This window comes from Podarcis pityusensis, assembly GCF_964106645.2.
Source record: "Podarcis pityusensis genome assembly, chromosome: 2".
NCBI lineage: Eukaryota > Metazoa > Chordata > Lepidosauria > Squamata > Lacertidae > Podarcis > Podarcis pityusensis.
The window spans coordinates 80,564,710-80,592,111 of NC_138029.1; the positions used below are offsets into that span (position 1 = coordinate 80,564,710).

Genomic DNA, 27,402 nt, shown 5'->3' on the forward strand with positions numbered 1-27,402 from the left:
AACTGATGCTTGTCCTCACCCCAGTGTGTATGCTTAGACAGACACCATTCCTTGGATCTACTAACCCTATTCCTGAAATCCTACAGTATGGGAAGCATGTTTATTCTGCTTGCCTAGGCTATGAACATCATTCTGCCTCCAACCCCAACCCTGAGGTAACATTCAATTGTTTCCAGAAGCTGCACTGTGGACAACAGAAGAAACTGGTTTTCTTTCTTTCTTTTAGCTTGCGGAACAAGCTATTACCTGTGAGAGTTTAAAAATACATGACCAATGAAAGCGGATAGTGTTCAGCCTGTCTGTCATATGCCTTGTTTGCTGACAGCACTGGATTCTTAAATGGTTTGCCAGCTGCATCTGTCTTGTAAATTGGGCTGGTAATTGAGTATGCCTAAAGCTACTGGCCACAAACCACTCATTTTGGAGTCATCCCATTGACCTTCTCTACTGAACCTGAGCACTGAGGGTCTCTCGACAAGCAAAGTTCAGCTTCTTTTTCTTGGAGGCCTTAAGGCCCTGAGGAGTCTGTTCTTCACTGAATATGGTCAATACTTGACTAATGATAATTCAATAAAAGACATGGCCTTTTAATGCAATATTACTCACATGAAATATTGATCAAAACCAGTAACATTTGTTAAACCCTTGCTAGATAGTTATTCCTCTTGTATGCTACATTGTTGCTTCTGCCATCAGCAATATAGAAGATTAATCAAAATTGGTTTTATGTAGAAACACCACAATCAAACATGTATTTTGTGAGTGACACGACAAAAAGAAAATAATCCATATGGCTGCTAGGAAAGATAAAATACCAAATTCTGGAATTTAAGTTTCCAATGCATATTTGAGTTTTGGTACCTTCTGGCATTGGTTTTAGTGGTATGGAAGCTTTTCCTCATCATTCTGTCATCTTGGAGAGTCGAAGTCACACCACAGCTCATTTCCATGATTGTGTTGCTCCTGCTCTGGTGTGGTAGGAGTCGCAGAGAAAGCTCCTTCTATACAACCTTGGCTCTCCAATTATACCGAGTAGTATTCGAAGCAATGGCGTTGCACGGGTTCCTGTGCCCTCAAAAGCTGGAAGGGGCTCTTGGGAAGCAGGCTCGTTTTCGAGAAGTAAAATCTGGTTAACTGATCTTAACTAACACTTGCTGGGATGTGTTGTGAAACCACCTTGAAGAAAAATGCATTGCAGAACTGAAAATGCAAGTGGTCCCTGTATAAAAAATGTTGCAGTAAGGTGTGGCAGACATCCATGCCCTTTTACAGGATACTCCATTCCACCCCCCACCCCCTTCCTTGCTTTCCATTTCTCTCCCTTCCAATAATCAGCCAGCATTCTGTGGCCACGGAGTATGCTCAGTCCCCATAGGGCTATTTTGGGCATATTTTTTTAAAATCCCCTTAACGTTTTGGTACTTCTGAAAACCTTGGTATTCCCCTAAGCCTGCTGATACATCTACCTTGTCTGTGGAAGGTGTCATTTGGCTATATAAGGATCAATTATGAAGACAATGAGCTCACTTTATAGGATGGAAGACAAGGTGGGTGAAGCTATTCATAGGTTTATATGTTGTTAGTAATAAATATTCGGACAGGATCTGTATCCCTCAGCTGAAGCAGCTGTCCAAGAGAAGCTTGAAGGCTGCAATCCCATGTACACCTGGCAGTAACTCCCAATGGACTCACCTGGCAGTAACTCCCAATGGACTCAGTTGGGCTTACTTCTAAGTAGACAGAAGTGTAAGAAGCAGTACAGTTGTACCTTGGTTTTCAAACAGCTTAGTTCTTGAACATTTTGGCTCCTGAATGCTGCAAACCCTGAAGTAACTGTTCTGGTTTGCGAACTATTTTTGGAAGCCGAACGTCCAACGGGGCTTCTGCGGCTTCCGATTGGCTGCAGGAGCTTCCTGCAGCCAATCAGAAGCTGTGCTTTGGTTTCTGAATGTTTTGGAAATCGGACAGACTTCCAGAACGGATTCCATTCGACTTCCAAGGTACGACTGTGCTGTAATTGTAAGCTTCTGCACAATGGAATTTTCACAGATATACCCAGGTGTGTCCCTTTGTACAAAATCAGGTTGCAGAACTCATCCTAGCATACAAAAATCTGTTTTCCCAAAGCGTATTTTATATAGTTGTATATCTGCTATTTTTCAGGTTCAACAAAAGATTTAATTGAAACTTGCTGTGCTGCTGGACAACAGTGGGCTATTGACAACAATGAATGCACAGAAATCCCTGTAAGTGGAGCTGATGGCGATATTTGCAGGTATGTAAACTAAAGTTAAGAAGCTGAAAAATCACAAACAGCCTGCATTTTATAATCTGACATATGATCCACGTTACACACATACAGGGATTATCCACACTTACCATTTGCCCTGCTCTTTCCACCCAGAGCTCCATGCTTTAACACTCCATGTCCAAGCGTGCCTTTTCTCTCTTTTTTGGCCCCAAGCTTTTTTCACAAAAACCTGTTCTTTAAAACTTAAATCAGACCAAACATCAATTCAGGTTTTCTGCAGACTGACGTTTGTTCTGATTGAGCTATAAAGAGCTAGTTTTCATCAGGAAAGGTCTGGAGGGGTGGGAGGAGGGATGCACCCAGTCACAGAGCTTTAAATTGTGGAACATGCCTGGAAAGTGCAGAAGAAAGATATGGATAAGCCCATCTGCACACATGCTGCATAAACTTACTGAAGTGTGGCAAGACGGCCTGACGTATACATAAGGAACATTTCTCTCCCAAAATATAGAGCCTTAATGAACTTGAACCTTTTAATATGCACATTCCTCCAATTACAGGAGAACAATTATTTTGGCTTATCGCAGATCATACGATGAATAAGATAAGGCCTTTAATTTTGCCTGATAAAAATCAAGCTCCCTGCTGAGAATCTGTGCTAAGTGCAAAAGTCTGTTTCTCATAAACGACACACATAAAGTGCACTATGCAAAGGACTGTGCATATGGAACTGAGTTAATGGGATGCTTACTTTCCGTCACTGCCACCTGAATCTCGGCCTTTACAAAGTCTGTTTCCCCAGCGTAATCTCACAGAATTGGATATGACCCATTTGCTAAGAAGTGCACTATTATAGTTACATAAAGGAATCAAGACTCTTGGTCTAAAATAGCAGGAATACTGCAATTAAGAAAATGTGAGTCAGTTTCTCTCTCATTTGTGGGGGGAAATGTCTAGCACAAATGGAAACTAAATAAATAAAGATCAAATTTTAAGTAAATGAGCTCCTTACAAAGGGATTTAGAATTTAATTAATGGGTCTTTCTTCTCATTCCATATGTAAATATCAGACTGAACTCCTGCTCAAAAGATTATACTCATTTCACTGCAACTTTCTATAGCAAGTTTACAAATAACCAAAGTAGATCTGATATTGGTGGAGTACAGGAGCTTAGCGAGGAGAAAAAAGTGTACTTGGTGATAGAAGCATGATATTTGGTATGTATTTATACAAAGAGGAGTGTGTCAAACCACCTCATTTTATGCTTTTATAGCAACTGCACAATCACGCCTCTTCTCATGGCCTGAGCTAATGGAAGGTGTGGACTGGATATATGTATACTGAGCCAATAAATAAAGAATGAGAATAACTGAATCCATGTTTGCCATGGATGGAATGGTAATGCTTGTCTCTGGCAGGATAATATAACATAGGAGCCAACCTCTAGGGGCCAAGGTCCCTTTGGCTCCCCGAATAAAATATTTGAGGGGGCTGGTCCTTCCCAAGGTTGATGAGCATTGCCATTCAAATAGTGTGTGCGCACTGTGTCATGTGATCTATTACATTGGGGCATGGCTTACCTGCCCCCCAATATTTTATTCAAGTTGGCACCCTGCAATATATAATATTTCTATGTTGATCAAGACCTGGAATGTATGTTCCTGCATAGGGACCATAGGAAAGTGCCTTATATTAAATCAGACTTGTTGGTCCATCTAGAACAGAACTTTCCAGGATTTCAGAACAGGGACTTACTCACAAGTAAGTATCCAGTGGATTGCTGGGCATCTTGCAGAACCCCCCCCCCCCCGAGATGGACAGTGCTAATAGTCATGTTGTTATGGATGCATTTTAAGGACATGGAGAAACTAATTTGAGACCCACCACTTGGCCCCTAGATCCTTCTGAATCACGGTTGCTAAAATCACGGTCAACTCTAGGCAGTTGGATCATGCAAGACCAAGATTGCATCAGTTGTGCTAGTTGCCAATGCATTCCCAAGCCAAATGTAAAGTGCTGGAGGGGCGGGGGGAATCTCCGGGTTTGGTGCTGCTGGGTGTGGTGAAGCAAACCACTAAAGTCGTCAGCCCTGAACCAGCTGGCAAGCAGATGGTTTAAACCTGCTGGGTGCTGCTTTGCCAGCACAAAGCAGCCCCCTGCAGCCAGCAGGATTGAGTGGAGAAGTGCAATCCTGTGGGAAACATGCTGGCAAAGAAGCCTGCAGGATTGATCCCTGCAGGACAACAGTGCCATGAACCTAGAGCGCCACTAACATCATTCCACAACCTTCCTGTTGCGGCAAACACAGTACTGCCCCTCCACACACACACACACACACACACACACACTCCTTTGCCCCTGTTGACCTCTTGATTCAGCATTTTGAGTTGCAAAATAGTGCTGCCAATCTCTTTGGCGTGTCCAGTGGTGTCAGTTCTTACTGAATAATGGCATTTGCAAGTAGAAACCTGCCTTTTGAGAGCAACATGTGTTTTATTTGTTGTAGAATTGCTCAGAAGCAGTGTTGTGTCTCGTATTTAAAGGAAAACAGCTGCATTGCTGGCATGATTGCTGCCAGAGAAGGTGAATTGTGTGGCCCGGATGAAAGTGAGACCTGCGGAGGATCGTTTTATAAGGCAAGGCACAATGCTGAAACCTTTGTGGTACCATTACTAATTCAAATCAGGTTAAGCTTTGGCACTTTTAAGGGTTTGGCATTTGTTCTCTCTCTCTCTCTCTCCTTAATTGCAAAGCATCATGGACCAAGAATGAAAATTTCACTTAGCTAAGCATTTTGACTGCTCATATTTATTTCTCTGCTTCAACCAGATGCACAATCTTGAATTTCAGGGCCTTCATTTTAATTTGCTTTTCCATATATCTAATAGATAAGAATTTCATTAGTGCATAGCTTAAGAAGTCTATCTCCAGTATTATACTTAACAGCATGTTACTTGCTTTTTAAAAATCATATTATAGATAGGGAAGTAGATTACATCAGCCCCCTCCCCCTCCTTGCTTAACCACTTATTGGATTGAAGCTGAACTGAGCAGTTGAACAGAACACTTGACTTAGAAGAAGAAATGTTTGACTCCAGAAACTTTAGCTCATAAATAAAGATCGATGCAGATGCTAAATTGGGGGGGGGGGGAGGGGGATTTGCCCTGGCAAAAAAAATTTGCACAGCTTCATTCACCTCATTGATTCCCATACAATGGAGCCTTGCCAGTTTCTGCCTGCTTAGGATCTGACTCCTTATTTATTATGTCCTTTCTTCCAGATTGTAGCCAAACTGAAGGTTTCAGAATTCATTAAACATTGATCACCATTTACAAAGTTGTTTGATACTCCCGAGTGTAATTTTCCATTGCCTCAGCAGGAAATGCATTAATCCTGCCAAGTCTTGTAATATCAAAGTGTCTTACGAATAACTTCTGTTCGTATGAAAAATGTAAGGTCATTCTTGGTGCAACACAGGGGTTAATTGGTTGGTGAGGCTTATTATTCCTACTGAATAATCTAATTTTCAGGACATTATTACAGTATTTGATTATTTCTGAAAATGAGTAAAAATGCTATGCTGAGATTTGTGTTATGGATCATTTATCTGCAAAGGATGTTGCTATGATATAAACTGTACAGCCCAGTTGCCATAAAATTCCTAGTGAGCGAACAGGCAGAACTGCATGTCAAAGACACCTCAAAATTTCAGGAATTACTTCTTTGTGCAGTGAAGTCTTGTTCCATGCGCATTATTTCAGAGAATGGGGCTGTGATTTCATGCATGCTTAACTGGGAGCAAGTCCCATAAAAAGGTTTGATGGGACGTGCTTATGAGAAGAGATGCACCCAATTGCATTGTAAGCAACATTGTAAGTCAGGGTGGTGTTACTGGTGCAACTACACCTGGTCACCTATTAAATAATGTTGAATGGTGAGCTGTTTGAAATAGGAAATGCATGCTGTGTTTGCTAGCATTCAGCCTCCTGCTGTTGGCAGTGGTGGCTAGTGCCCATTGGGACTGGGGGTGGAGGAGGTGGAGCCAGAGCCAATGGCAGGTAAAGCCAATAACATCGCTTGTCCCCATCCTCCTGCTTGCTTTGTTCAACAAGTGTGGCATTGAGATGATAGCTCAATCAGTAGAGCATGAGATTCTTAATTCCAGGGTTGTAGGTTCTAGCCACACATTGAGCAAAAGATTCCTGTACTGCAGTAATAATAATAATAATAATAATAATAATAATAATAATAATTTAATATTTATACCCTGCCCATCTGGCTGGGTTTCCTCAGCCACTCTGGGCGGCTCCCAACAGAATATTAAAAACAAGATAAAACATCAAACATTAAAACTTCCCTAAGCAGGGCTGCCTTGAGATGTCTTCTAAAAGTCAGATAGTTTTTAATTTTCTTGACATCTGATGGGAGGGTGTTCCACAGGGCAGGTGCCACTACCGAGAAGGCCCTTTGCCTGGTTCCCTGTAACCTCACTTTTCACATGGAGGGAACCGCCAGAAGGCCCTCGGTGCTGGACCTCAGTGTCTGGACTGAACGATGGGGGTGGAGACGCTCCTTCAGGTAGATGGTCCTTGTGGTCCCTTCCAACTCTACAACTCTGTCAGACTAAGGAGAAGGAGGAAGTTGAGGGCCAGGGCCAGCACTGGGGCTGGTTGTCACTAAGAAGGCAGGCACCTGGGGGCCAGCTGGGGGCAGGCTGATGTTGGCAGTCCAGGGCTTAATTTGCCCTAATGGGCCAGCCTTCACTGGCTGATGGTTCAAGGAAGATGCCTTCAAAAGAACATTTAATAATAAGACTTCAAAGAGTATTTTTGAGGCATAGAGAAAATGGGATTGGGTTTCCCAACTACAAATGTGCATTGTGGGGTATTGGCAAGAATGAGCAAACAAGATGAATGGGAAAGGGAAGCATATTATCATATCTGTATTACTGGATTGGGTTGTGGTGAATGTCACTAAGACTGGTGTAACACTTAGTCCTGAGGGCATTCTGTTTTTTTCTGAGACAACCCAATCAGCCTTACAGCCTTAATTGTGCTTGATAAGCTTCGTACAATGCTGTAATTCTGCTTCTCATTCCTTTGATTAAGGGTAGTGTACCTATAAAAAAAGAAATAAAATAACAGATTCCTTTTATTGAGCCAATTAATGTTGGTTTAAAAGCATGCACGCTCTTAAACATCATTTAGTATTCTGTGGCAGGCTACAGAGATATGAATATGAAAGCATCCAACACACTGAAAAGATAAAACCTCAAGCCCAGATGGAGGGAAGTACAATAAAGATGACATCTGTAAGAGAAGAAGGAAGTTAGAAGAAAAGAATAAAAGCAGGCGTGGAAAACATAAAAATGCTGCAGGACACTCTGCTCATTAAAGATTCCAAGTTTAGTCCATAATGACACTCTAGTCTACGGAAGACTCTAGGAGGAATATAAAATGTATTTATGTACATTTGAATTTGTTTACTACATTTTGACTACTAGGGTCCTCAAAGTAGCAGCTTATAAGAAAAATAAAACATCAACAATGCAAAACATTACAAAATCAGCTCATAAGAACAACACAGATGCAAGATGTTAACAATATTCCATCTTCTTAAACACAAATGAACCAATCCTGTCTTCTTAAGAAGTCAAAGTAAGTAGCCTTTTTAGACACCTCAGTGGAATAAAGCCATCCTGACAGATCTCACAACAACCGCAGTGGGCGGGGTCTGGTCAATATCTCTAGGGAGCAAACTCACAGTGCAGGTCCTGCTATGTTTCAGGTAGAGGCTAATTTTATCTCAGAAGTTTGATAAAACATCACCTTTGCTCCACGGAGACATATATATTAGAGGTGTGCATCAGATTCAGATAAATTCTAAATCCCAAGCTGAAGAAGACTGCTTTTGAAAGGTTTAGAGCTTGCCAAAGGTGAACTGAGAGATCTTCAAGGCAGTATGTGTTGAAGCACCTCTGAAGTGCTTCATGGCTCCAAGGCAATCCAGATTTTTAAAAAATGCTTCAGACAGGCATCTATTAAAAGCAAAAATACTGTCTCTAAACACCACAGTGGGGAGAAAGCAATGCAAAAGTTCCATTGTGCTTGACAAGTCAGGCTTGTAATCAGAGGGGGTTACTTTACCTGGAAAATGAATTATTTTTAGTTTGCACCTGATTTATTTATTCCTCGGCAAATTCTTATAGGGTTGCAGCTTTAAAGTTAAAAACCAATACCTTGAAAGCAGCCTGTAATCAAAACAGCAACCAGTGAAATTTTCAGAAAATGGGTATGAACTCTGCAGGGCAGTTGTGAAGATGCCTAGCCTTTGGTGCTATTTCCTCTTTGAACTCGGGAGCACTATCCCCTTCACCAGTTCCCTCATATGCAATGGGGGCAATTTTGCTGCAGACATTATGAGGCCCAGAGAGAAATGGGCCTGAGATTAAAATAATACATTTCTTGTGACGGGCTGCTTATACTGTCAATCAGCCAGCCTGCCAATGAAGGAATAGGGGGAGGTATTTTGGCATCAGCTCAAAATACACATGAGCACTTTGTTGCAGCATTAAATTAACATAAAAACACTGTAAAATGTCTCTTTCAGTTGTCTTCTCTCTATTGCACCTAGGAAAGAAAGAGCTGTGGGGTGGAAAACCCAGCTCTTTTTAGTTGTTTTTGTTTGTTGGAAAATTATGTGCAGTTTTATTGTTTGTTGTGGCTTGATTTAACAGTTTGAAAATGGAATCATAAATTGGATGCCGTAGGGGTAATTATAATTACCTGCTGCGATAAATTAAGTTTCTCAGTAAGAAAGAACAGGTCTATTATACTTGAATTTTCAGCTTTGAAACTTCTTGTTGTGGGTGATTGTAGGTACGGATCGACTGTTGTGTTCGTTAATGTGAATTTTGTCACAAATCATAAAGAAACATATGGGGGGGGGAGAGAGGAGATCTGATATATGATCCTGAAACCTTTGTGTTGAAAACAGGGATTTGCAGAATGATGAAGTCCACCATAAAGATGCCATTTTAGCTGCTGAAGCCCAAGCACAATAGGTCTTGTGCAGCTATATTGAAAAGCTGGTTCACACGTGAGCCTGATATATTACATATCACATGAATTTGTTACAGTTAGTCACTGGGTGACTCAGGGCAGCCCTGCACAGATTCCAGTGCCCCTGATTCTGGTGCAGGTGAAACAAATGCACCCCTGCCTCCCTAATTTTCTTAGATTCGTGCTGATGGCTAGGGCAGCTCAGAAGCATAGCTGTCAACCTTCCCTTTTTTTGCGGGAAATTCCCTTATTCCGGCGCCGTTTCTGCTGCTTCCTGCTGCTATCCCGGATTGTTAGATATCCTGTAGACTGTCCCTGGGATAGATGAGGCTGCTGATCCCTTATTTTCAAGGCTGCTGATCCCTTATTTTCAAATCTGAAAGTTGACAGCTATGCTCAGAAGGGCCCTCGTGCAAGCGTGTGTGTGCAATGGTAGAGGCCTAGCTGGAAAGCTTAAAGCCTGCTGCCACTACAAGGGAGACAGATTGAAGAAAATGTGAACTGGCCCCACCCCTTAGCTAGACCAACTGCAGCTAGAAGGTGGGTGGAGTCATAGATCTTTAAAAAGTGTAGACTCGCGCACGCTGGCCAGCTTCCATTTTGACATGCATTGTTTGTTTTGGGCTTCTCAGAAGTACATAAAGGCAAGAAGTGTGTGGGGGGGAGTGCCAACCAGCAATGGTGCCCACCAGAGAGGTGCCGGGACTGCACTCTGGCACACTCCGACCGGGGAAAAAAGCACTAGGAAGTGCACATTTCTTAGGATGGCCATGCTTCAGTTCATGTATTATTGGGAGAAGTTAGTAGGTTCACTTTCAATATGAATTGAACTGAATTCCTCTCACATTTCTGCCCACCAGTGACGATTATCATGCTAGAAGCCATTTTGGCATAGAAGTGATATATAAATTAGTAAATAAGAATAATATATAGTAGTTATTTGATGACACTGCCACAGTTGCCATGCTAACAGTCCCCTTCTCTTGCAGCAATGCTGCGATTGCTGTGCGTTGGGCCTACGAGTGAAAAGTGAAGGTCAAAGCTGCGAGTCCAACCCCAATCTTGGCTACCCTTGCAGCCATGTAATGCTTTCCTGCTGTGAAGGAGAAGACCACCTCATCCCTCCAGAGCTGAAGAGGCACCCTGAACCACTGCCAACAGTGACACCAGAGAAACGTAAGTGCTGCATTGTTAGCTACAGGAAGCAGATATGTGAGGCATCTTCTTCACACTCCATAAAAACCATCAAGCTGGAGGTAACTTGCATTCTCTTGGCAAACCATTTCCAAGAAATTTAGGTGACTCTCAACTGTAATAGCAATTACTTGCCTCTGCACAATGCTTGGTTCTGCTCCTGTCTCTTCTGTTTATTGCTTGTTGCAGTATTTGTGAGAAGTGCCACATTTTACCATGAGGCCTAGCAGGTTTTATAAGGGGTTGTTAAGGAGAATGTATGTATACCTGTTTTTCCAGCTTACAGAGATGGAGGTTATTAGCATAGAGTTTATGCGAGCCACACATATTGAAGGACATGAAATCTCCTTGCTGCAGTAGTACATTTCTGGAATCAAAGTTTTCATAAACCATATCAATATATAGGTGCTATGGGACATAATTTTACAACTACTAGAGAGGTATTTGGAATGTGTGCTTCAATCACATAATATGTATTTCCTGGTATTTTCCCATCCCTTGAGTCTATGTTCTTCAAAAGCATAGCTGAGGATCTGTCTGTTGTCTGTCTGCCTCCCCTTGCTTTCTTGATCAGCAGCCTTTAATATTAAACAAACACCACCAACAAAATAAACACATATTGGAACAAGATACATTGAGCTACCATTATGAAACAAGACACTATGAAATTTATCCCCAATACAGTGGTACCTCGGGTTAAGTACTTAATTCGTTCTGGAGGTTTGTTCTTAACCTGAAACTGTTCTTAACCTGAAGCACCACTTTAGCTAATGGGGCCTCCTGCTGCCGCTGCGCTGCCGGAGCACGATTTCGGTTCTCATCCTGAAGCAAAGTTCTTAACCTGAAGTACTATTTCTGGGTTAGCAGTGTATGTAACCTGAAGCGTATGTAACCTGAAGCGTATGTAACCCGAGGTACCACTGTATACTCAGATGTAAGAGAATCTGCACCAATCATGCAACCATACTTATGATATGGTATGGGAATTTCAGTTATCAAACTACATTGTTTGAGTGGGAAATGGCTATCAAAGATTAGCTAATATCAACAGATGTTTCTTACAATGCAATTACTACACATATACATGAGAAATAATGTTACCAAGTGATAACCCTGTTGCTTGATAAATGCCCAGAAGAAGTGGATAATCAGCGGTCTATGAATGTTGAAATAAGATAAAATAAATTATTGCAAGAGTTGCCAAGGGAACCTCTAGACAAAATACAAAATTCACATCCAAGGAATCTTACTTCCTGCAGCAGATGAAAGGACACAAAACAACCCCTTGGACAAAAATCTTAGCAATGAGCTCAAATTGGGATTTATTCGAATTTCCTGGGAGGTAAAGACTGAGAGGTGAGATGCTTCACTCCTGGCAAATGTGGATTCAGGCTACATGCAGAAACTAAAATATGTTTCACGATAATACCATTTTATTAGATCATTTCAAGTTGTTAGTACTAACATGCACAGTCCTGAACAAGCTTGCCCTAGTACCAGCCAAACAAAGTTTTGAGTTCTATAGTGGGGGTGCTGGTGCTGGTTGTGGATCCCCTGGTGAATGTAACGCAAGGCCTTTTCAGTGGTGGCATCCTCTGTGGAACTTCCTGTTGTCTCCCTGCTATTTTCATTCCGGAATCACTTCCAGATCTATTTATTTTTGCAGGCCTTTGTGACATAGTAAGAGAGACCCATTTGCTGTAACTGTATCACTGGTTGTTCTACACTTCGATTACTTTTTTTTTTTTTTAGGTTATAGTTTTAATTATGTTGTTTAAGCCTATGGCTTTTTGGATGATGTAAGCCACCCTGGGCTCTGTATGAGAAAGGGGCGATTATAAGAAATACAACTTAATAAGAAAATAATAATAATTAGATTTAAATCAAGCTTTAAAATCAGCTGCATCACATCCATCCTGTTTTCTCATTGTAATTTTGCACAACTCATTTAATCAACTTCTTGGGTGTGATTCATTCATCTCCATTTACTTCTCATGTGCCCAGCAGTTCTGGTCCTTCAACTGATATATTTATTAATTTTTCACATGATCGGGTGGAAGGCAACTTCATTCGGAACACAAACAGAATTATTGTGGGGAGGGAACCTGAATTGCAGCTGTTGGATTTGGAACTCCTGCCTTGTTCATTCCAGAAAAGAAGTATCAAGAGCGGAGAGAAATGGAGCTTCATGAACTAATGAAGTGACAGTGCTCCATCTAACAAGCTGGTGTCAGGGAAGGGGGTGTCCAGGGAATTCAGAGGTATCTGGAGAATACCCTGAATCCAAATAATCTCACAGCTCAAAAAAAAGGCTTGGTAAAATGTAGGAATTCATATAAACACTAGTTTTCATCGTTGTTGTTTTTCCAATTCTCTCCTTGGCACAGATAGAGGGGAAAGATGGATGCTTCTGGGACACAGCCCATCCTCTGTGGACAATGATCCTATTGTGTGGACGCAGGAAGCGGGGTGAGGGGAGGATTTGCATCTCTGTGTACCACCCACATAGAATTGCATTATTCCTTTCTGCCCTTTTTTAGGTACTCTGTGATCCCAATCCCTCTTTGCTCCCATCCTCTGTCTGCCTAAATGACAGGCACTCCACAAAATCAATAACATTTGCTACTTGGTTACAGCATAAAAGCTATTATAAAAGAAATTAGTCCATTGATCTGCCCAAACAATCATTTCGAGCAGATCCTCCTGGACTGTGTGCACGCACCCCCTTTCTTCTTCTCCGACTTCTGTTGAGAGTGCTCCCTGTAATTGCTAGTAATTGTAAGCAATTTCATTCTTGGCTGGAAGTAGCAAAAGAGCTAGCTGAGAAACAGAAGCATTTGCACAAGGCAGCTGGTGGCATGGGACCTTCCAAATGCCCAGTGCCTGGGGTGGGGCGGGAGGGAGGGTAAGAGGAGATTTGCCTTATGAGTAGGTTGGACCTTGTTAAAACATGGGGTTGATCAGCTGAAAGGTTTCATCATCCCAGGTGAAATTATGTCTGCTCCAGTCATTTGCAGATGCCATTTTTCCAGCTATCACTATGGAGATTCTGCACCCTTTCCCTTTCCTGCTCTTTTTACCTTCAGGGTGTAAATTCAGTTACTTTATGGGTGTAACTGAATTATTTTGCTTTAATGTTTCATAAATTATGCTTTTGGAGATCATAAAGTAATTAATGCAGCACACTATTATTTTTGATGTTTAATTAGGTTTTACATAAAACAGAGCACAGTAATATATTACAGCAAAATCCATGTCAGCGAGTAATGCAGTAAAGAGAGAATAATATTTAATGAAACCTTCTTTTTTTTTAAGAGAAGGAGGTTAGCAGATTGAAACTCACATAGATTCATAATAAAGCCTTTCTTAAGTGTGTAATGTGGTTTTATTGCAGTCACACCTATTAGGGAAAATAAGTCTTCAAAATAAGTCTTCTCCAATGAGAGCTGGACCATAAAGAAGACTGATTGCTGAAGAATTGATGCTTTTGAATTATGGTGCTGGAGGAGACTCTTGAGAGTCCCATGGACTGCAAGAAGATCAAACCTATCGATGCTTAAGGAAATCAGCCCCGAGTGCTCACTGGAAGGACAGATCCTGAAGCTGAGACTCCAATACTTTGGCCACCTCATGAGAAGAGAAGACTCCCTGGAAAAGACCCTGATGTTGGGAAAGATGGAGGGCACAAGGAGATGGGGAAGACAGAGGATGAGATGGTTGGATAGTGTTCTCGAAGCTACCAGCATGAGTTTGACCAAACTGCGGGAGGCAGTGGAAGACAGGAGTGCCTGGAGTGCTCTGGTCCATGGGGTCACGAAGAGTCGGACATGACTAAACAACTAAACAACAACAAGCCTTCAATAAAAGCACAGAGGAAGCAGATTAGTCTACACAGTGTTTCCCAAACTTGGGTCGCCAGCTGTTTTTGGACTACAACTCCCACTATCCCTAGTTGCAGGGCCAGTGGTCACAGATGATGGGAACTGTAGTCCAATACAGCTGGAGACCCAATTTCGGAAACACAGGTTTACAGAATGGGCATGGGGAACCTGTGGCCCTCCATATGGTGGAGAACCACAACTCTCATGATCCCTTACCATTGGCCATGTTGGCTGGGGATGATGGGAGTCTTCAGATGCCAGCAGGACACAGATAAAGATGAAGGTTGGCCTGACTTCTTGGTTCAGGGAGTTCCATATGTGGAGTGGTGCTCCATAGAAAGCCTTCTCACAAATTGCCACCAGAAGCCAATGGCATGCTTAAGAGGGCCACATCAACTGATCTTAAAGGACCAGCAGATTCACATGGAAAGAGGTCATTCTTGGGGAAGCTTGGTCCTAAGCTGTTTGGGGCTTCAAAGGATACAGCCAGCAGCTTGAATTGCACATAGAAATGAACCAGCAGTCAGTCAGCTGATAAAATAAAGGGGTCACATGATCCCAACACATGGTCCCAATCAAGAGTCTAGCAGCAGTAATCGGCACCGCTTGAAGTTTTCAAGAGCAACCCCTTATAGAGCATAGGATAATAGTCTAGTGGAGATAATAGTTCAGCTTTTCGAGAGTGGAACGGACTCCCTCGGGAGGTTGTGGACTCTCCTTCCTTGGAGGTTTTTAAGCAGAGGTTGGATGGCCATCTGCCAGGGATGCTTTAGCTGAGATTTCTGCATTGCAGGACTACCCTCAGGGTCCCTTCCGACTCTACAATTCTATGATTTTATGAGATTTAAATAATGCATGTCAGATCATGGCCAGGACTGACCATACCAGGAATGTGCACGGCTGGTATATTGGTCTGAGTTGGGCAACAGGATACTTGATTATTTTCCGCAACTAATGACTTTTTGCCCTTTAACTGCCAGTCAGTCAATCTCAATTCCTCATCTCAGTGGCCATGGAGATTAACTTAACTGGTCAGGAGTAAAAGCATCTGATTTGCATTTAACTGTGAAGTTTTTCATAGGACCTTTTAGAGGGTGGAAGGAATATTTCCATTTAAAATAATATTTCTTGCCAGTTGCTTTGCTTGACTCTCAGTGAGATGCTGTGCTTCTATGGTCACCACTGAGGGTTTATAGCTTCACCATAAGGTGATCAAGATTTTAGAGGGTTCTACATAGCCTTTGAGATATCGATTATTGGGTCTTCTGCTATATTGTATACACATACAAAATATAGATAAACAAGCTACTTGCTTCTTTTAATTTTCTGGAAAAAATACTGTCAAAGTTACAAAAATAGATTCTTTTATAACATCCTATAATTCCTTTTTGTGTGCCAATAACAAATGAATGGAGTCCATTGGGACGAAGTTGCCTGATGGCATCAATCCAATTATTCTGTGAATTGTGGCTCTCCATTTCAGCAACCCCCAGAATTTTAATCACACATTCTTTGACCAAGCAGGTCTTTTTCAATGCTGAACTCAAAACTATGATAGCAGCAAATAACTTCCTAATGTTGAAGTCTTTGGAATGTTTTCCACAACCATATGAAACAATACATAAGGGCATCAACAGATATCTTAAAAAAAGATCGCATAAGCAGGCAATGGGAGATTATCAAGAATATGACCACTCACAGAGATGGAAAGAAAAAACAGTTCCTTTTTTTTTTTTTAATATTTATTAGGGTTTCAAATAGAAATAGATATAATAAACGATATAACATAAGTCTTAACATAATTTCACATTTTCTTTGGACTTCCTCACATCTCCCGCTCCCACTTTCATCGTTGTAACTTTTTGCCAGCAGTTTATTATCTTATTTGCATTCTTATGTCCCATCTGTATATTTATAATCTTGTAATTCTCAAAAAAAAAAAGTTTATATTTTCTCAATCTCACTTATTATCTTAAATCATCCAATTTAGTGGTGCTCAATTATTTATGATCTAGCATCCTGCTTAACATTCACTCAAATTACAATATTTTTGTAAATAAATCTTGAATTTCTTCCAGTCCTCCTCCATCTTCTCCTCTCCCAGGTCACGGATTCTGCCGGTCATCTCGGCCAGTTCCATATAGTCTATCAGTTGCATCTGCCATTCTTCCAGTGTGGGTAGATCTTGAGCTTTCCGAAAAAACAGTTCCAACCAAGGAAGATTGGCAACAAAAACTGATGGTGTATGCAGAAAAGGTGAAACTTAAGAGAAGATTAAGAGACCAAGAAGAGAGATGTTTTAATGTAGAATGGGGAATTTTTTTAGATTATAGGAAGAATTATTGTAAACACCTTAAATCATTAGCAGGACTGACATAAAAGTGCACAATGAGAATAACCTAAATAGAATATAAAGGATAACCAGTTAATAGATTTGAATTGGATATGCGGTGGTAAAAGATATAATAGAAGTAATGGCGTAAAAACCTCCAAGGAAGGAGAGTTCACCATCTCTTGTGGGAATCTGTTCTATTGTCAATCAGCTCTTACCATCAGAAAGTTCTTCCTGATGTTTAGTCAGAAACTCCTTTCTTGTAACTTGAATCCATTGGTTCAGGTCCGCAGGACAAAACATGCTTGTTCCATCCTCCATGTGGCATGTTCCTCTGCACATGTTCCAGCTTATCGATAATTTTCTTAAATTGTGGTGCCCAGAACTGGACACAGTATTCCAGGTGTAGTCTGAACAAGGAACTTTGTCAACAACCTTACTGAAATCAAGATATACTATGTCCACAGCATTCCCCTGATCTACCAACTTTTTAACTTTATCAAAATAAGAAACGAGATTCATCTGGCATGATGTTTGTTTGCGTTTATGTTTGTGTTTGTGGAAAAACCCATGCTGGTTCTTAGTAATCACACCATCATTTCCCAAATGCTCACATACTGACTGTTTAATTATCTGTTCTGGGACCTTTCCTAGTATCAGAGTCAAGCTCAGCAGTTGTTAGTTAGTTGGGTATTCTTTTTTTCTCCTTGTTGAAGATGGGGACAACATTTGCCCACCTCCAGTCTACAGGGACCTCACCTGTTCTCCAGGAATTCTCAAAAAATTATAGACAAAGGCTGTGAGTAGGAAGAGAAGAGAAGGAAGCATTTCAAAAATATTTTGGGGGGAGGGTTCTATTTATATGAATGATGGTGCAGGTGAATGCATAGCTGATATTTGGTAAGCTGATGGCATTTCCTGAGCAGATAACAATATTTTTATTTGCTACTGTTCCCACACTTATGTGTCTTATGGAGCTATGTGCTTTTTCTAAAAGAGATGCTTCTTGTGCAGTTGCACAGCCTAACCCATCTTTTATTATAATACAACATTTTTGTCCATTGTACTCAGGCAGAGTCCACAGGAATAAAAGAAATCTCAAATCAGCTGAGACCTGCCTTAACTCTCCAGGTCAAAATGTAAATTGATACCTGCCTCTTTATTCTTGCTATTTCTCTGCTCAACTTCAAACCCCTGGTAAGCCACAAAAAAGAAATGAATAGGAAAAAGGTAACAAAACACTGATTAGTCACTTACACTGGCAATGCTGAGCTTATCAGAAGCAAACACATTCCTCCCTCCTGGATTGTAGCTGCTTTGGGGAAATGCGAACAATTTCTGCCTAATATATCATTACCCTTCAGAGGCTGATATTTATTTATTTATTATTAGCAACTTGTACAATGTCTGTTGTTACTGGGTCCCCCCCTTTCCCCCCCTTTATTAACATGTTCTTAGCTTCTTGTTTCTGTCTGTTTCCTTTAAAAGCCATTTTCAAAAACTTAGAAATATTAATGGATTTTCAAACATTGCACTGGAAACAAAACCATGAAGGTGACTCACGCTTGAAAGAGCGACTGTGCTTCTGTGCTGGACGAGTGGCAAAGGAAAGGCTCGCCAGTCACGTAGAAATGCATTAAAATATTTATGGGAAATGCAGTAAAATGATAGGGAACGTCGAAGTCTTCTCACTAGTGTTCAACAGCTAATGGGGCAGTCCTAATCTCAGTGCCACCACCAGCGGAAACTTGGTAAGAAATGAGAACATCATGGCATCTGTAGCCCTGATACCCAAGTGGTGGAAGGTGGGGTGCAGGATAATCAGGCCATGAAAAGGCAGTGAGACTGATGTGAACTGGTTCAGCTCCGCCCTGTTTCAGGGCTTTGTGTTGGCTCCCATCAGCAGGGAACCTGCCAGTGGAACTCACCACCACCACCCCATCTGCACATGTGGTGGGCCAAAGGGGGAATGCAGTGCCAATAGAGTAGCACTTGCATTGCTCTAATGGTAATGGCTGGTGGGAGGCCAGTTTAGCCAGCATTGGGGAGGTTTGGATTGCAGTGTAAAGTTGAAGATTATAGCTTGGCTCCTCAGTTGTGTGCAATGGCACTCCATGAAATGGATGTTCCTACTGGTGGAAGCGGGGATGCAGTTTTCTCCAATCCCTCCTCCTCCGTAACCCCCTGTCCCTGAAAGCCTTCTCCAGGAGTTGAAGGGCCATCTGGAATAGCAAGGGAGGCGTTGCTGGGGGTTTTAGGGAGGAAGCAGAGTTGGCAAGTTCCACCTATGAGAACATCCAGTTTGTGGAGCAGGAACCTCTGCTGGATCCAGCTCCCTTCCATGAATGGGAGGAGCCCTTCCATTTATAGCAGTGGTTCTCAAAGACTGTGGCAGGAGAGGATGGCAAGTGTTGTAGGCAGATTAAAGGACACCCAACATTACATTTTGGGAATGGTTCATGTTCCTGTGGTGCTGCATTGTTTTATACTTTCTGGGTGTCCCATGATCATATTATGAAGTAGTTTTGTTCTCTGTTATGAATCCACTGATTTATAGAATGGCAGGTGTGAGTCCAGCTCTGTTGTTGTTGTTTTATTTCTTGTGTACAAAGGAACATCAGCGTACATGGCACTTCCCCTGAATGATGCAAGAAAGGCAATTCCCTGCCTGGGGAACTAATCTAAATTTAGACAAAGGAGAGAAGGGAAAGAAGAGGGGGAGAGGAACAATGAGATAAGACGCTGTGCACTTCAGGAGAAGTGGTGCAAAGGAGATATTCACCCACCCTGTGCTTCTGATTAAAATGTGAATGGAGTGACTTGTGTTTTGATAGCAGCATCCCAAGAGGAGAGCTTTCCAAACTGTACCCTGTCCTCTTTCTGGGCAAAGTAATCACTCCCCCAAAGCACCCATTTTTGAAGGTTACCTGCACAGGTGACCGGCCTCATGTTGCCCCAGGTCCTCTCCCCTTTTGTTGGGCCTCCCCCATCCAGTCATCGGCCAGCTCAAATATAGGGATGGTGGTTTTTACGAGTTTTTATTGGAGCATCTTGAAGATTTATTTATATGCCAAGCATAACAGTTGAACTTTGTACCTTGCTCAAAGGTAGTAGGTGAGCTGGGTGCCAAGTTAGTTTTATATTATCTTGTATTCTGCTTATCTCTCCCTTAAACTTCTCTCTCTCTCTCTCTCTCTCTCTCACACACACACACACACACACACTGCTTTTTTCTAAAAAATTTTTTTAGGGGTACTCACATTTTGTCTCCAGAAAATCACCATTTTATAGTTCAAATCGGGGAAAGTAAATACAGTAAATGGACAAAAGTACAAAGATTCACAAAATGTTTAGGGTTATGCGAACCCCTGCATCCCCCCATAAAAAAGCACTGTATAGATATAGATATATAAACTTTAGTCATGAATCTAAAAGAATGACTTTTGAACACCAGTAGAATGATCGTGATTCTTTTTTGGTCATCCGTTTTCACTTGGCGTTTCCTATTTAATGATCAAAGAACCAGGTCAGAATTTAATCAGCTCTGGCTACATCCATCATGCTCCAGGATTATTCTCTTAGATCATAGTCACTAACAATACAGAAGCATAAGGAAAAAGCACCCCCTCTCCCCCTCCTTCCCCAATGCTACTAGTAGTACTAGAAGCTGACGATCTCTGTGGAATAAATATATGTTAATCACAGGCATCAGACGAAGGGGACCGTATTTCATCCAAGCTCATGCCAAAATTGATTGGTTAGTTTTTAAGGTGCCACAAGGTTCTTTGTTGTTTTTGCTGCAAGAGACCAACATGGGTAACCCTCTGGAAATGGTTGCATTTTGCATCATCATCTGTTATGCATTATAAAATCCATTTCCTGATAAATGGCACAGTACAATGGAATCTGTCTCTAGACAACAGAAGTTTACACCAGCCACTTCCTATTCTGCATGACCTCCGGCAAATAGGTTTTCCTTTATTTCCTCTGTTTGCCCTCCACATTTGCTGACCAAATGAGCTGTGCACTAAGAGCTAAAGCAATTCCTTTTAATCAATGGCCATTTTAAAGTTCAATTCTCCCTCTCTCAGAGCTCTCCCTCCTCCCAGGTTTGTGATCAATTGCATTTAACCTTTAGGCTTCCTCTCTGCCCAGCCTCCTCCCCTCCTCCTCGTGGCAGGGAGAGCAGAGCGGAGGAGGGCTAAGTTGTCCAATATGCTAATGTGGATGTATGCTTAGAGCTTGCCCAGAGGCAAGGCTCTAGATAGAACTTGAAACAAGATGTTCACCATTAAAAACAGATCCCCTCTCCTGGGTTTTAATATGTTCCTCATCTTCATTCTGTGGTCTTTGCATGCATGCACTGTGAATGAGGGAAATGCTCTGGATTTGCGTCGTTCAGGGCACATGTCCTTCTTCAGCCTTTGTAAGCCACCATCTGCTACTTCTGTACGCTCTTGTCATCTTGAAGATGGTACTGTGCATTCACAAAATCTCTGAAGCTCAGGAAATGTATTACTTTTATTTCCATCCATACCCCACTCTTCTTAGTGTCGTTCCATCTCTTTGCACTTTTCTGCAGTGTTACACATTTAAATATGGCCTCCCAGAGGCCTGCACCCTTCTGTCCTCTACTGTCAGGTGTGGAGAGTCTTCCCCTCCCTTCAGTAACTTCACAGATAAGAATTAATGAGTGGTTGATAGATTTATAGGCTTTTTATTACAGCATCATGTTGCAAGCACAAGTACACAGCTCTCCGCAAGGAGGGCAGTTGGCTACTCTAAACCTTCCTTCTGACAGCATATTGGGCACCAGTGGGAAGTTCCTTCCTCCCTCTGGTACGTTTGGACCTCTGAGTCCGTGGTGAGGGGAGGTCCCCCACACTCTCAAGCAGCTTCTCAACTAGCTGCCCCCTCCCTTCTGGTTCTCTTGTCATTATCTCAAAACTGGGTAACTCCTCCCTAAGCTGTTCAGCTTCTCTCTCACTCTCTCTGCTTCTGAACATGCTGTGGACAAGGAGGGGGGCAACTCTTCCCCCTTCAGCTCGCCATCTGAAAGAAGCTGTTCTGCCATAGAATGCATTCCCCAGTCCTTGTCTTCAGACCATTCCCTGACATCTGCAGGGCTAACTAGAAGGCTCTGTGTGATCAAAGCGTAGGAAGCCTATTATGATGTGTCTACAGGGCTCTTGTCAGGAGAAATTCTCCCCTTTCTGCCACCATGGCACTTAGTTAAAGGAACCCTGGCGAAGTGGTATGCATCCCCCAAAGTCTACCTGTCACTTGAATTACTGCTACCACTGTCATTCAGAGACAAGTCAAGCTATGGGAGTAAAGCTATTCCTGCTCACCCAGTTACAGCCTTTCAGACTGATGGGTTTTTCACTAATATATAGCAGTGCTCAAAGTCATGTAATCTGCATATAAAGAACATGTATTTCCCCTTTTCCTTACTAATGGCTTGGGCATGTTGACAGTTTCAGAGTTTGAGGATCACCATGAAGCCTTGTCGATCAGTAATGAAGCTGAATTGTCAAACAGTTTACCTGGAGATGACCTAGACGAGTGTCTTGCCTATCCTGGAGAACTCTGCCAACACCTTTGCATCAACACAGTGGGATCCTACAAGTGCTCATGTTTCCCAAGATTTACTCTGCAGGATGATGGACTCAGCTGCAATCCAGGTGAGAAGAAGAAACACTGGGAAAATGTGTATTGGGTCTGACTACAATAGGTTTGCTCTCATATTTAGCTCTCATAATTTGCCAGCTGGGATGTGGGTGGTGCTGTGGTCTAAACCACTGAGCCTTTTGGGCTTGCCGGTCAGAAGGTCAGCGGCTTGAATCCCAACGATGGGGTGATACCTGTTGCTCGGTCCCAGCTCCTGCCAAACTAGCAGTTCGAAAGCACGCCAAAAAAGTGCAAGTAGATAAATAGGTACCACTCTGGCAGGAAGGTAAACGATGTTTCCGTGTGCTGCTCTGGTTTCGATATTCCATTGCGCCAGAAGCGGCTTAGTCATGCTGGCCACATGACTCGGAAAATCTGTCTGCGGACAAACACTGGCTCCCTCGGCCTGTAAAGTGAGATGAGTGCCACAACCCCAGAGTTGTCTGCGACTGGATTTAACTGCCAGGGGTCCTTTACCTTTACCTTTTAATTTGCCAGCACACATGTACATATGCATCAACTGTTACTTTAATCATCATCATCAACAACAACATCATCATTTTTAATTTATATACCGTCTTTCTATCTTTCAATACTCAAGGTGGTTTGCAAGCTGAAGAAACAAAAAATGTACATCTTATAACAATCTAATGCAATACAAAAATGTGATAATAAAACATAACTTTAAAATAAGCAACGTACATCAAAAAAGTAACATTCAACAATCATTAGAATAGTATAAAATAATAATATCAGCATATAAAAGTTAAACAGAAATTCACCCTTAACAGTTACAATAAATAATTTCTAAACTATAATCAATAAAACAGTGGCTAGCCACAGTACATAAAATAATACAATAGAAATTGAGAAGCAGAGACTAGAGGTTGGAGCAAGGCAGGTGGAAGAAAGCCTTGCCTGATGAAGTCTCTCCCCTCACAGTTCTTCCTCCAGGCACAGCTTCCTTATGAGGAGTCCCAGGGCCAGGGGGTGGGGTAAGGCAGGTGGAAAGAGGCCTACTGTAACCACTTGATGATCTTCAACCAAATGTATGAAATGCGTCCATTGAAGAGTCTTGTGTGTGAGGTACTATGAAACCTTTATCTGTGCAGGCTGATATGTGATGGCTCTTTCACATGTGCCGGTCATCACATGAAAGGTGTGTGGGGATGCCCTGCACATCCAGTGTCTTCCAACCCCAACAGAAAAGGTGCTCATCCAGCACAGCAAACAGCTCTTGGGCTGGCTGAAGAGAGTATGGTTTCCCTGGGTATGGTGGCACATGAGAATCACTCGAGAGGAGGGATCGTTGGCAAATGACTAAGGTCTCATGAGACATCCAATGTGCATTGGAGGTATATTTGGCCTTATCAGAGGCTTCTTCATTGGGGGTGTGAATTTGGCAATGGTGGTGGCTTGTTTACCTGCAGTAGTATGCATGGAGGTGCTCCAGGCTCCAGAGGATTAAATTCCTCGGCAAGCATAACTCCAGGGGCTTCTGCGGGAATGGGAGGCCAATAAGATTTCCTCATCCAGGGTTCCAGAATACTTGGTGCCACAACAGTTCTTGATTACAACTCAGGTTGATTCAAAAATCTTTTCACTTGTACGGCTTCCAGCCTTACATTTTCTTTTTCAAAAGTTATTCCAGTCATTTATTTTCTTCCTGCAAAAAACCCTTATGTTTTCCTCTCCACCCTCCCTTTCTCTTTCTTATTTTCCCTTTGGAAAACTCCAACAGAATCACTACAAAAAAGTCGTGATTTTTCTTAGAAAAAATTCATGTTTCATTAGCTTTTCAGGAGGATAACCAGCAGGATTTAGGTGCAGTCCCTCCAGCAGTGATGCTGCATTCATAAAAAACATGTGTTGCAGCATGGTGGTTCGGATTTTTGTGCTTACTCTGTCCACTGTTGGGAAACAATTTTTTCATTCAAATGTTTGCGGTGTGTAATTTCCTCACCCATCACCAAAAATAAGAATGGGGTTGGGCAGAGATGTACAATTAACTTTCAATTTGTTTAATTTGTATAGACAGTCCTAATTAGGAAACCATGACTATATGAACCTCTCTCCCTCCTTGTGGGATGTGGGCATTCTCTTTGGCTAGAACTGAGTCATGTTATCCTGGCTTTTCATTGTGCTTCATCCTCACTAGAGCTTTGGGACTTCTTAACTACTTGGCAAACTTGATTGAAAATCCTCTTATAGTAACGACAGCCCCACATTTTCACAATCAGACATATAGATCATATCCATGGATGGAAGTAAGTCACAGCTTTAAATCTATAGCAGGGAGCAGAGTCGTATTCTGTATGAAGCCAGACACACACTTAAAGTGAAACAGTTTACATTTCTATGTCAAATGGAAGTAACTAAATCAAAATATGAAACTCATCCAACCCCTGCCCCACAACCACCTCTTGTTATCTTTTAAGCAGATGCTGTTCTTACGGTTTTGCAAACAAAACTAAATTGCAGCAAGAGATCCAATGTATCAAATACAGTTTTCATACTTGTAAGCTGCCCTTTAAATATCAAATAGGACAACTTGATTTATACAAAATCATATCGGTTATTCTTGTGGACTTACATTGTATTTCCTTCTCTTAGTGATGACTAGCCATTCATATTCATCTGTGTCTAATATATATGTATGCTTTCAAATAGAAGAAAAATACACTTTTGAGATGCTAAATCATGGGTAGCATCCAAAGTTAAGAACCTTGATTAACACAGTTGTAAATGGAAGAGGTTTAAACACTTCCTGGATAACTCCAAATAACTCAATGGGACTTTCCAGTGCTCCCCTTCAAATGGACCGTACCCATCATTTGATCAGAAAACAAATTTGTCAGCATCCATAATGACAAATATCTTCAAAATATCATTACACGGTCACAAGTGTATCCTTACATTTTATCTTTGTATCCTTACAAAGAATTGTTTATCCCTCCCTTCTCAAATACGACTGTAGTTGTCTTTAGCCAATTTTCAATAAGCAGGTGAGGAACGGCTGAAGCTTCACCCACTGGTGTGGATTGCAAGCAATGGAACAACTGTGAATATGATTACTGAAAAAGCAGGAGTGTGTGGGACTTTACATACCAAACAAAGCGAAATTGGACCTAAACAATCCGTTTATGATATCAGCTCTCTGTCTGGAAGCATTCTGTGTTTCCTTAGAAGCCACAAATAATAGTTTAGTTGCTGTTCATGTCCCTGTGGCTACTAAGATATATGAAGCAAATTAAAGTTGATTTCCTCCATTTTTGTATAATATAAATGTATAGATTTTGAAGAAGATGGACCAAATACTGCCTTACAGGACAAAGCCACTATTGCTCCAGAAGCCTTGAATATCCAGCCCGCAACCATCAACGAAGAGGAAGAGAAGTGTAAAGGTATGTCTAAATAGGCAAGGTGGAGACATGAGATGGTTTTTACAAGTCTGCAATACATTCAAAAGCTTCTTCGGCTGTTTTGATTTCAACACACGTCCACACATTGCTTGCCTCCAGTATTAGCCTGAAGAGAGCGAGAGACGGACAGAATCTCAGAAGGTAACGTGCTGAGGTAATTCGAGGTTAGCTTCTGAATTCAAGGTTATTTCATGCTATCTATTTAGGGCTGTTGAGGCAACACAGCTGTACATGGTAATTTCAAATGCACAGATGAGAATGAATGACACAGGTGTGTTTGCCTATAAAAGAAGGCTTGTACATAGTGATTAAGGTTACGAGAATAGATTGTTTGTTTCCACATTTTACATCCTGGTGCAATGACAGGGGTTATAATTAGAGGAAGGAATTCTTGGGACTTGGAAGGAATTTTGCTTTGCACAGGAATTTCATGCATTTTTCAAACACTGTGTTTCCTAGATAATGGTCCCTGCAAGCACATATGTAATACTTTGGAAGGGGCAGTTGTGTGCTCTTGCTCACCTGGATATGCTCTGATGTCAGATGGGGTTTCGTGTGAAGGTACGTGAATGCTGAAATTCTATTTACTCCATTTCATACATGGAAATGTATCAGGGAAGCTTCCTAGCAGCTTGTTTGCAAGAGTGGTTCATGAGAACATTAGCTAACTGGTGCAGGCCATGACACAAGAGGTGTTGGGCAGCCCACTTGCTCAGTTCATTGATGTTGTTGGAGGCAAGTCGCAAACATGGATGGCCTGTTTTATACATCATGCTAAATAGCTGTTGGGTGAAGGGTTGTGGATGATCTTGAACAGCATTTGCTGTCTCAAAAACAGGGAGAATGTGTCTAGGGTCACATTCCCTTGTGGGGTTTCTGTTGAGAGCCACGTGTCAACAGGGCTGACGCTTCTCATGACTGGGCTGAAGGCCAAACGTTAGTACAACATGTGTGTGTGTGTGTGTGTGTGTGTGTGTGTGCATGTATATATATATATATATATATATATATATATATATATATATTCCCCCCTCCCCAGTTTTCTCTTTCTGTGCCATCTTTTCCCCACCTTTTCTCCCCTCTGTGAAATTAGGGCGAACCCCATATGTGGCTGTGAGGCCACAGGCTTTACAGCCCTGCTTTAAAATCTGATGTATAAAACTGCCATTCATTATTTTCAGTGCCCTATGAAGCCCGCACTCCCACTGATGTTGTCATGCACCTAAGTTAATTTTCTGTCTTAGAGATACATATCGCTGGGTGGAAAATAAATTAATTAAAGTGCCAATTAAGAGTCAAACACCTCCTTCATTGCCTTCCTCATGATCAGACCAAAGCTCTCATTTTTGCCCATCACTTAAGTGCTGGTGTATGACCCACAGTGTGAAAACTGCATTGAAAGCCTCCTGTGGTTGCTTCTTTTACGCAAGAAGGTCTTGCTTAAGCAAGAGCATACCACAGGAATTGGGGCATTTCCTTCATGCCACCGCAAACCAAAAGAGAGCGAGCAAGCGATTTGATAGTATGGAGAAAATGTTCTGTTTCTCGCGGCAAACTGAATAGGAAACCACTCTGGCTGAGGGCCAATG

The 27,402-nt window shown here is 41.8% G+C and overlaps 1 protein-coding gene across 8 annotated transcripts in view; it reads left to right on the forward strand.

Moving 5' to 3' along the window:
* Window positions 1–27,402, forward strand: part of FBLN2 (fibulin 2) — a 136,131-nt gene that overhangs the window by 81,025 nt on the left and 27,704 nt on the right. For all 8 annotated transcript variants that reach the window (XM_080996722.1, XM_080996723.1, XM_080996719.1 and 5 more), the window contains 6 exons: window positions 2,164–2,275; window positions 4,759–4,888; window positions 10,304–10,490; window positions 22,199–22,405; window positions 25,685–25,795; window positions 26,273–26,374. In XM_080996722.1, coding sequence (XP_080852848.1) covers window positions 2,164–2,275; window positions 4,759–4,888; window positions 10,304–10,490; window positions 22,199–22,405; window positions 25,685–25,795; window positions 26,273–26,374 — 849 coding nt within the window. The remainder of the gene's footprint in view (window positions 1–2,163; window positions 2,276–4,758; window positions 4,889–10,303; window positions 10,491–22,198; window positions 22,406–25,684; window positions 25,796–26,272; window positions 26,375–27,402) is intronic.